General features: G+C 34.0%; 1 protein-coding gene across 1 annotated transcript; it reads left to right on the top strand.

Annotated features, from left to right (window-relative positions):
* Positions 1 to 2,082: 2,082 nt before the first annotated feature.
* LOC120254659 lies at positions 2,083 to 4,767 on the top strand. Its single transcript, XM_039262722.1, has 4 exons — positions 2,083 to 2,233; positions 4,180 to 4,233; positions 4,446 to 4,502; positions 4,584 to 4,767. The coding sequence occupies exons 1-4, from the start codon at positions 2,083 to 2,085 to the stop codon at positions 4,757 to 4,759; spliced, it is 438 nt and encodes a 145-aa protein (XP_039118656.1). The 3' UTR covers positions 4,760 to 4,767.
* Positions 4,768 to 10,382: the final 5,615 nt, after the last annotated feature.

The following is a 10,382-nucleotide window of genomic DNA, read 5'->3' as shown; positions in this document are numbered from 1 at the left end:
GTTTCAGAATGACATTCTATATTTTCCAGAAACATTTGATATGTCCATGATGATAGACATGTTATGTACATGTGATTGACATTGATGAACCTTTTTGAATTCTTTTGTCAGTGAACTTCAGGAATAGATGAAATTAGAGGGGCAAAATTCATGGTTTTATTCAATTGCTTTGCTCTGATAAGCCAGACTTCATTGAACTTGATTATTATTTTAAGTCCTTTTTTTCTTTTTCTTGTTGGAATGAATTATTATGTGTGATAATGGATGTGGTATGGACTTTTCATATGGTTTTCGAAATTTTTTTATTAGTGGCATTATAGACCATATTTGTAACCAATCATGTATTATTATTATTATTATTATTATTATTATTATTATTATTATTATTATATTTGTCATTGAGTTTTATCTCTTAACCCTAAATTAGTATCATAATAGATTTTTTTATATAAATATAGATAAAGAGAGGAATAAATATTGAGGTAGACTATTTTTGTATATGTTTTTAATTATCAAGTGTGATTGGAAATGTATTCTCCATTTGTACAAATAATGTTGGAAATAGTCTGATAGAAATTAAATTTGAAATGCTTTTAGTATGTTTATGGTAGTTCATGAATGTGAGTTTTTTTTTGTAATCAATGTGGATAAGAGAAGATATACCAGGAAATGCGTGCAGGGTGAATAATTCCATAGCTGACGTAGGGTTTTAAGAGGGTTGTATTTTTGTATGATGCATGAAGAGAGACTCCTTGCATGCCTTCAGACTTTGGATGTGTAATACTAATGCTTGGAGCATTTTTCTATTTTTGTTTTTTGTTTTGCAGCCACTTGGAGCATTTATTTGGTGTATTGGACCTTTATATAAACTAATTTTAGTTCTTATAAGGAGATAATTAATTCTTTCTTCTAGGTAATGATATTGCTTTCTACTTGTTATTTATTTGGTATTTAATTGATTATAATATTTTGCTACTTGTGTATTATTCTGCAAAGCATTGTTTTCCTCTTGGATTCTTAATCCAGGAAAATTCTGCTTCTAGATTTTTTATTTTCTTAACTTGGTTAGAAAGTTAAACAAGTTATATTTTAATTTGTGGAATTTAGTTAAATATTATATTCTAATCATTATGTTTATGTATATTATTAAATTACCTAACCTATGAATTATTTTGGTAATCAAATTCTTATCATTTGTATTGCTTTGTATAGATGGCAAACCAAGAGAAGACCGAAACACGGGCCAAATGGAATGAAAATCATAGGGCTCATCTAGTGAAATTATTAGGTGATTATAACGTTCCCGCATACCGCTCACAAAATGGATGGACTAAAGAGGCATGGAATAGAATATTGTGTGACATGGTAACGAAATTTCCTAATTTAAACTGCACTGTTGTACAAGTTAAAGCATTAGAGCAAGAGATAAAAAAACTTACAAGCTTCTGAAGGGGTTTACCGAATTGAGTGGCTTTGGATGGGATTACGAAAAAAATATGGTCGAAGCCACTGAAGAAGTTTGGGCACCACTACTTGAGGTATATCTTTCTATCACATAATTTACAAACTTTATGTCATGATTTATCTTAATCATTTTCATCAATATATGCAGAGAAATAAAGAAGCTAGAAGATGGCATAAAAAACCCTTTCCATATTTCACAGCACTACAGGAGATTTATGAGGGTAAAAAAGTGTTGTTTACTAATGTTTGCTTTAAATATTTGTTCATATATTTTCTAATTATTTGTACATTTATTACACAAGGAGATATGCAGAAGGAAGACGCTCTCGTGATGAAGATTATTATGCAAATGTGCCAATAGACACTCCATCTCCTAGCATTCCGACTCTAAATGATCCCATCCAATCATTGTCTACACCTGAAATAGAGACAGAGGATCATGATTTTACACAAGTGGAGCCTACATGCAGTCAACCAAATATTTGACAACCCCAAAACTCTTTTAGTGCAAGCCGGCAAAGGTTAGGAGATGAAGTGCAAAGAAGGAAAAAGGACCGAAAGCGAAAAAATGTACAAGAGTCATTCTTAGAACAATATATAGATATGCGTCGAGCTGAGATGGATAGATATATTGATGCTATGAAAATAAACCGGGTAGAGGAGAAGTACACCATAGGAGAATGCATGGCGGCATTTAATGTGTTGTGTGATCAATTTCCAGATGAAGATTTTGTTAAAATTACAACATTGTTTAAAGATAAGGATAATCGTGAAATTTTCTTGAGTGTCATCAATGAAGATCGGAAAGTGTTGTGGCTTCGGCAAATGATTAATTAAAAACAATGTTATGTTCTATGTTTTTTATGTTTATTACATGTAAGACGTTATGTTTAAAGTACTTGAATCTTTTATGTAAGACATTATGTTTATGAGATGTATTGATTTGTTTGAGATATACTTGTTTATTTGCTAGCAGGTTTTTGAATTATTTGTGGATATTCTATTGGTTAATAACAAGAAAGAGGGTTTTATAAATATGGCAACATTGATAAAGTTACATATTGATAATTGTAGCCTCAAAATAAAACAACATCGATAAACTTACACATGAATTAAATTACATTTCTACGATAGTTATAATAGTCATTCCACATTTGCATTGTTATTTCATCTCTTTTGCGAGCACCTGCAATACGATCAGAGTTTAGTACATTGACATCATTTTGATATGTATCATCTCCATTTGGGACGGTAACTTCGTCAGCTCCATTACTAATTTCTTCGATTTCATCCGTGCCATTGTGTATATGTATGAAATTATGCAAGACACATGCGGCAACTACTATATCAGTTTGGGAATCTATTGGATGAAAGGTTGCAACTTTAACTATAGGAAATCTCATTTTCAAGACACCAATAATGCGTTCAACATGATTTCTCAATGAAGCATGTCGTAAATTAAATAGTTCTTTGTAATTACGTGGTCTACATCCTGCCCATCCTTGCTCCTGTAAGTGATAAAGCACACCCCGGTATGGAGCAATAAAATTTGGAGTATTTGTGTATCCTGCATCCACTAGGTAATATTTATTGGGAGGGACATGGAAGCCTTGGTCGATTGAATGCTGAAGAACTCTAGCATCAGAAGCAGAACTTTCCCAACCAGCCCGAACATATACAAAACGTAGGTTAAAATCACATGCGACCATGGCATTCTGGGATAATGTTTGTTTTCTATTTCTATAAGGATCTTGTAAGGCCAAAGAAATAGTGATTGGAACATGTGTTCCATCAATAGCACCAATACAATCCTAAAATAAAAAACCCATAATATTTGTTAAGAGAATATATAAAAAACATAAATAATTAATAAAAAGACAGTTTAAAGATTTCTGACATTGAAATATGGAAAAAAATGTCTACTATTCTGGATAACTGGTGATATAGTTGTTCGTGGCAATTCTATATATGTAGTCGCAAGAGTAGTAATAGCTTCAAGCACTTTTTTTAAAATAACGGCTAACCGTTTCTGCTGAATGTTGAAAACATTCCTGCACGTCACAATTACTAGCGTTGTGCGCAAGAGTGTACATAAACATTGCTAGTTGCTCCTCGATTGTAACCCTTTTCGAGCTTCGAAGAAGTGATCTTTCTCTTAAACAATTAGCAAGGCCTTGAAATATACGAGACTCCATTCGAAAGTCACGCTTACAACATACCTCATGACCTTGAAGAATTTCTTCTACATATGCATCGCCTGTTAATATTGATGTATGACAAGGCCTAGTTTCTGAACTTGCAGAAAATAAACTTGGTAAAATGGTGAACATGAATTCGTCATCATCTTCATTAATCTTTCTCCAATGATCCAGATCCATTTTGAAACAAAAGACTTTGAGATGTAAAAATTAAAGCTGAAGAGAGATAAGTTTACAAATGGCATAAGAGTGTTGGCTTTAAATAGAGAGAAATTGTTAACAACTAGTTTTTCAAAAACTCCAACGGCTAGTTTTTTTAAAAACTTTAACGGCTAGTTTCATTTTCAAAATTAAAAATTTCTATGGAAAAATTCCTGTGCACACCCAAACACTGATTTCGTAGGAATTTTTCCTGCAGTAAATTCCTAGGAATCATTTCTGAATTCTATGGAATAAAATTCCTACAGAAAAATTTACTATGCATCCAAACAGGCCCTTATGCTTTATAATTTTGCAGGTCCAGCCAATTCAACTCCTAAAGAAAAACAGCAAAAGAAACAGAAAGATGAAGGTTTGACATGCAAAACACATTATAAATTAATTACATTTATGAATGCACTTTTGCATGTTTTGTCTTACTTTGCCATCAGATTCACGTGAATTACTGGAAAAGGCAATTTCCTGTTTCGGATTCTTGTATAAGACTAAAGATTTATTCCTTTCTTTTGGTTGTTTATGAATGAGAAATCAGTTTTGTAAGTGATTTATGTTTCAATGGTTTAGCAGGTCCAGCTGAGTCATCTCAGAAGGAAAAGCAGCATAAGAAGAAGAAAGAGGAAGGTTAGGAAATGCATTGTATGTTATTCATCAGTTTTCTTTTACCAATGTAATTTTGCAAATCACATCCTGCTTGGATATCAGATTCTGATGAATCACCACCAAAAGCAAAAGGTCGAAAAGGAGGTGGTTTCCTTGCTCCACTCCAACTTTCAGATGCTCTAATTAAGTTCATTGGTACTGGAGAAAGTGCTCTATCAAGGTCTGATGTTGTGAAGAGAGTATGGAACTACATAAAAGAAAACAAGTTGCAGGTATAATCGGTTTTAGTTTTGATCTGTGCTTTAGCTACTGCTTAATTATGGGCCTCATGGAGGAGTTTGATTTTATACTTGATGTTTGCTTCTTGTCTGAAAGCACTGCAATCATATAATTGATGGTTCAGTTGCCTTTAGTTGTGTGCATCATGGGCACTGCCTTTACACTTGATGTTTGCATCTCGTCTGAGAGCAATCAGTCTGAGAGCACTGCTCTGATATAATTGTTTGTTCAATTTTCCTCTAATGGCTAACAAAGGCGTGGGTTTTCTCTAATTAACAACCATTGTGGCCATCTTGCAATCCCTACTTCCATGTGCTACACAAACAGAAGAAAAGAAAATGCAAACATTCTCTTTTAATTTTCTAGGGGATGTATCAGAGGCATTCCATTGGATAGTTACACATTTTGAGATATATCCTTTTGGATGTTCTAGGAAGTATAGAAATTACCTCAAGTAAATTTTCTTTGATTCTTTATCCCCTCAATAGCTTAAGAGTCATACTATTAGCAATGAAATTTAGGATGTGGCCTTTTAGATTTTTAGAGAAGATCTTTACAATTCAAAATTAATAATCTGCTCTCGCCAGAAATTCTAATTTCCTTGTTTCATTCTTTTTCTACGGAATTGTTTGGCCTTTGTTCAGGATTTGATGTTGGTGTCACTTTTTTCTCCTTTTCCTTTTTATTTATGTTATTTATTTATATGTTGAGAAAGGTGTATAAGCCACTACGTCATATACAAGACACAAGCCCTCGACCTCCAATTGGGGATGAGATTGTTATACCAACTCATCATTTTGGAGATGATATGTTGGTGTGACTAAGAACCCTTGAGTTTGAGGACATTGAATATTCTAATAATTCTTGGAGTGATAATTGACTAATGCTATACATATTTAACTTGAATTGAGCATAAATCCCACTGTATAGAAATTTGATGGCTTCTTAATTGGGCTTAATATGTAGGTTCAATTGAGTTAGTCTTGCAAATATTCTATGATTGACTTTGTTGAAGAGGCCTAATTTGAAAAACTAATCATTGAGCAACTTTGTCAAGAGTACCCTGAGGCTAGCAAACTGTGCTACAGGACATTTATCTCTTTTGTCTTTTTCTATCAGCCCGACAGTGTGACGCATTGTATCTGAATTTTACCAAGTGTTTTTCAGTGACTTGTAACATTTAGGGATTCCACCCTGGCCATGTAGAATCCACACCTCATGGTGACCAGGGAAAGCCACAGGAAGGTGCAGAATCTGCTCTAAATGCTAAAGATCTAGATTCAACATATGTCCAGTGAATGTGGAAATCCTGCTAGATCACTGACTAGCTGTACAAAGTTGGTGAAAATGGCAATTTTTTATTCAAATCAAAACATGTAATCTTGCATTGATAGCATGTGTCTGGTAAACAGTTTCTGTTCCAATTATTTCTTTGTCCTGCAATCCCACCTTAGATAAGGTTAACTAGTATCATCGAGAGCCTGCAGTTTAGTCCTTTGCAAAATGTGAGAACTTCATGATTTAGAGGGAACTGGCAATTTTACAATGAACTTTGATATGATTTGATTTATCTTCATGCCACTATTTCATTAGATATGATGGGATTCACCTACTCACTTATATAAGTGAGTAGGTGAATCCTGCCATTGCTTCCGCTCATCTTTTTGTAGAAATATATAGATAGAAAAAGAGATGAATGAACTTGGGAGATGGTTCTGTAAGTAGAGGATGTTTTTAGAGTATAAGCTTAGCGTGAAGCCAACGCAGGGACATGATCCAGCTGCTGTGTTTGTGCCAAAACAGGTATGCAAAGCACATTAGCATCATCGTGAAGAACATCCATCTTTATCATGTAAGGTTAACTGAATGGCGAGTGCATGCTTATATTTGTTTTTTTGTTATGGAATGAAGTGTGGTTGGGCATCAATGGCTTGAGATAGTTTGAGTTGATTGGCAGGTACTTGGAAAAATCAGGCTTTTTTTTGGATTGGAACCAATAGAGGGCCATAACATTTTGGGTTTAAAGCGTGGGTAAAATTTGAAACCAATTTTGTCCAAAATTTGATATTGTTAAAATAAATAGTTTAAGATTTCTATTTTTTAATTAATAATCAGTATTTATCAATATTGATAATCTTAATTAAGAATATTTATTTGAATACCTAATTAAATTAGCAATTAAGACTTTGCCACTTTGGCATTAAATTGAATGATCAAACAGACTCGGTTTCAAGCAAATCCTATTCTTAAACTCTAGCTTTGCCTTTCTTTTTCTTTCATCCTGTTCTCTTTGCATTTTTGTATTCCTTTGCATCAATCTCAAGGGCATTGATATATATATATATATATATATATATATTTAACTACAATTTAAGAGAAAAAGGCAGGCTAGAAAGAACGTCTAGGCTACACCAAAATAAAGATGCAACCTAAACGGTATGAAATTTTTAAAAAGTTTGATATACAGTCTTTTAAGTTAGGACCATTAACATAGCTAGCCCAATTTAAAAAGTAAAATTGATCTGCATATGAAGAAGGATTGGTAGATTATGGGTATCTGAAATACAATGGCCAGCTGATGATGTCAGATGGATACACGCTAAACTGCAGCGCAGGCACCAAGCAAGACAGCAAGGAATTATTACTTCCCCCTAAAAAATGAAAATGAAAAATCTCAATGATCCAAAATCTTAGTAACCAATACAGAAATGAAAAAAAAAATCATTCCAGGAACTTTAACAAGTTTGCTTTCGTGTTCAACATAAGGGTTATGTTGTCACCTTTCAACAGGATCCTCCCTGAACAAAAAACCAATCTCAGACAACAAAAATCAAGATATATCTAGTCCAACCAAAGTCCACAAAAACACACAGAGTAGAGATAGAGAGGAATGAATAAATATGTTGTCTGTGGGCCCTCATTAATATGTCAAAAACCAACTTACCCAATTGTTTTCTTGTATTCTTCTTGACCCTCATTAATATGTCAAAAACCAACTTACCCAATTGTTTGCTTGTATTCTTCTTGACGTTCAATTCTTCAGCATCATCCAAAACCAAATTCATGTATTCATCAAAGCCCTATTATTAAGTTCATGTAAAACTGGAGTCAACAGACATGCACTCAAACCCAAGAAAAGAGACTTTTTAAAAAAACACATTAAACCCCTACTGATTACGACAAAAGGCTCATGCTATGCACATCAATTTGTAATAGTATGCGCCGTAAAGTTGCACAACTTGCAAAATTTTGAACACAGCATACATCTTGAAGAAACAGAATTCTCTAAATGAGAATAACACAACTTACAAAATTGCATTCAATTTACATGCGCCTAACCAATGAAAAAGAATATAAAATTGGCAATATTGGTAAACTACGTGTAACCATAGAAAGTTGAAGGTTTATCCCGACCCTAAAAATAAGCAAACATCACCATCATCAGGACGGCAAAAAGAGCACCTTGCTGATTAGTGCCTTGTGATTGAACATAACACATAGTTGGCAAAGCTAGAACCGAATGGTGTTACGCTGCCTTTGCTAATGGTTGAGCAAAAAGGAGCAATGTTGTGACAGAAAATCTAGAACTATTTAATGTCTTCAATTCATACTTCAATTTTAAGCGGATCATATAATATCTCCAAAGACAAACAATAAAATCAATGAGGCTGACATATAGGTTTAGCTATCAACATAGGAGAGTAATGATACAATAAGTAATTTTTACACGAGTGTTGACCACTGGACATAAATTTGCAAATATAAATTGACCAACGATGAGCATTTTGTAAATAGGTTCTATATCAATATATCACAGAGTTATATTTTATAAAAATAGATTAAACACAATAGTAAAGGACTTGCCATTCCAGGAAGATAGTTAGAACTGTTGGAATTAGTTCAAATTACAAAATTGCAGAAAGTTAATGGGTTAATAGTGTAGGGGTTAAGGAATATGAAGAGACATAAGTTAGAGAATATGAAGAATTAGGAGTTGAGGAATATGAAGATGAAGAGTCATGTGTTACATGAGTTAAGTATGGGAATTATAGAAGCTCAAAGGTTTATGTAAAGCCTATATAAGAGGCTAGCTATGAAGTGTTTTGATGAAGAGGTTTTGATATTTGAATAAAATTTATATTACCGAGTGGTATTCTATCTTCCACTTCCTACTATCTTTTTTGAGCATATTTTGGCCAATCATCATTTCCAATAGTGGTATCAGAGCTAGGATGAATTCTGTCCAGCAACATGTTCCTAAGTTATCAAAGGATAACTATAATTCATGGTGTATCCAAATGAGAGCTTTGTTTGGATCACAAGATCTTTGGGAAACCATTAATGATGGTTTTGTAGAACCCACTAGCAAGCAAGAAGCTGCATATAATGCAGATGAGAAGAAGGCTATTAGGGATCAGAGGAAGAAGGATAAAAAGGCTTTGTTGATACTTTATCAAGGGTTGGACGAAGCTATCTTTGAAAAGGTTGCTAAAGCAACGACAAGCACAAAAGCATGGGAAACTCTTGTTTTCCATCTTCAAAGGAGATGATCGAGTAAAGCTGGTACGTCTTCAAGCATTGAGAGACGAGTTTGAAGCTCTCCACATGAAGGATGGTGCTGATTATTTTTCACGGGTGCTAATAATCGTGAATGGCTTGAAGAGAAATGGTGAGAAATTAGATGACATCCGTGTCGTTGAGAAGGTACTCCAATCTCTTTCCTCTAAATTTGAACATGTAGTTGTAGCTATCGAAGAGTCTAAGGACTTGGAGATACCTACAATTGAGGAATTATTGGGTTCACTACAACTACATGAGCAAAGGATGTAGAAGAAATCTAATCTAGATGTATTGGAACAAGCATTAGAATCAAAATTGACTCTAAATGATCAAAGAAAATCTACTTCTAATCGTGGAAGAGGTAGAGGCCGGGGGTGTGGTACTCCTCAACAATCAAGCCAAAGTCAGCAGAAGAATTAAAGCTTTAGAAAACGAGGATGAGGAGGTAACCGAGGTAAAGGAAGATCCTATGGACAAGGAGCCAATAGGAATGTCCAATGTTATAAGTGCAATAATTTTGGACACTACGCCTCTAATTGTCGGTTCATATTTGATGAACAAGCCAATGTTGCAGAGGCATCACATGATGTAGGTAATGAATCTATCCTACTTCTTGCACATGATGATTCTCATATTTCAAATGAAAATTGGTATCTTGATTCTGGGGCAAGCAATCATATGCGTGGCAAGAAAGAATTGTTTGTAGAGCTCACAGAAAACCTCCACGGAAATGTGAGCTTAGGAGATTCCTCCAAACTATCTGTTGAAGGCAAAGGAAAGATAAAAATCTGTCAAAAGGATGGTAAGAAATGGTATATATCTAATGTGTATTATATACCTGATATGAAAAGCAATATTCTTAGCATTGGGCAGCTTGTAGAAAAGGGATATAACATACATATGAGAGATAACTCTCTCATTTTGAGAGATACAAGTGGAAGAATCACTGCACATGTTCCCATGACCCAAAATCGTATGTTCCCACTACATTTTAACACAAAGTCAGAGAAATGCTTCTATGGAGTCAAAGAAAGTGAGTCATGGAAGTGGCATCATTGCCTT

This window comes from Dioscorea cayenensis, unplaced genomic scaffold (assembly GCF_009730915.1).
Source record: "Dioscorea cayenensis subsp. rotundata cultivar TDr96_F1 unplaced genomic scaffold, TDr96_F1_v2_PseudoChromosome.rev07_lg8_w22 25.fasta BLBR01000566.1, whole genome shotgun sequence".
Lineage (NCBI taxonomy): Eukaryota > Viridiplantae > Streptophyta > Magnoliopsida > Dioscoreales > Dioscoreaceae > Dioscorea > Dioscorea cayenensis.
This window is presented reverse-complemented; position numbering and strand designations above follow the sequence as displayed.

Coding starts and splice junctions, on each gene's coding strand:
- LOC120254659 (XM_039262722.1), top strand. CDS start 2,083: ATGGATAGATATATTGATGCTATGAAAATAAACCGGGTAGAGGAGAAG. Junction 2,234..4,179: donor GTTTAAAGATAAGGATAATC/GTGAAATTTTCT, acceptor ATAATTTTGCAG/GTCCAGCCAATTCAACTCCT. Junction 4,503..4,583: donor TAAGAAGAAGAAAGAGGAAG/GTTAGGAAATGC, acceptor CTTGGATATCAG/ATTCTGATGAATCACCACCA.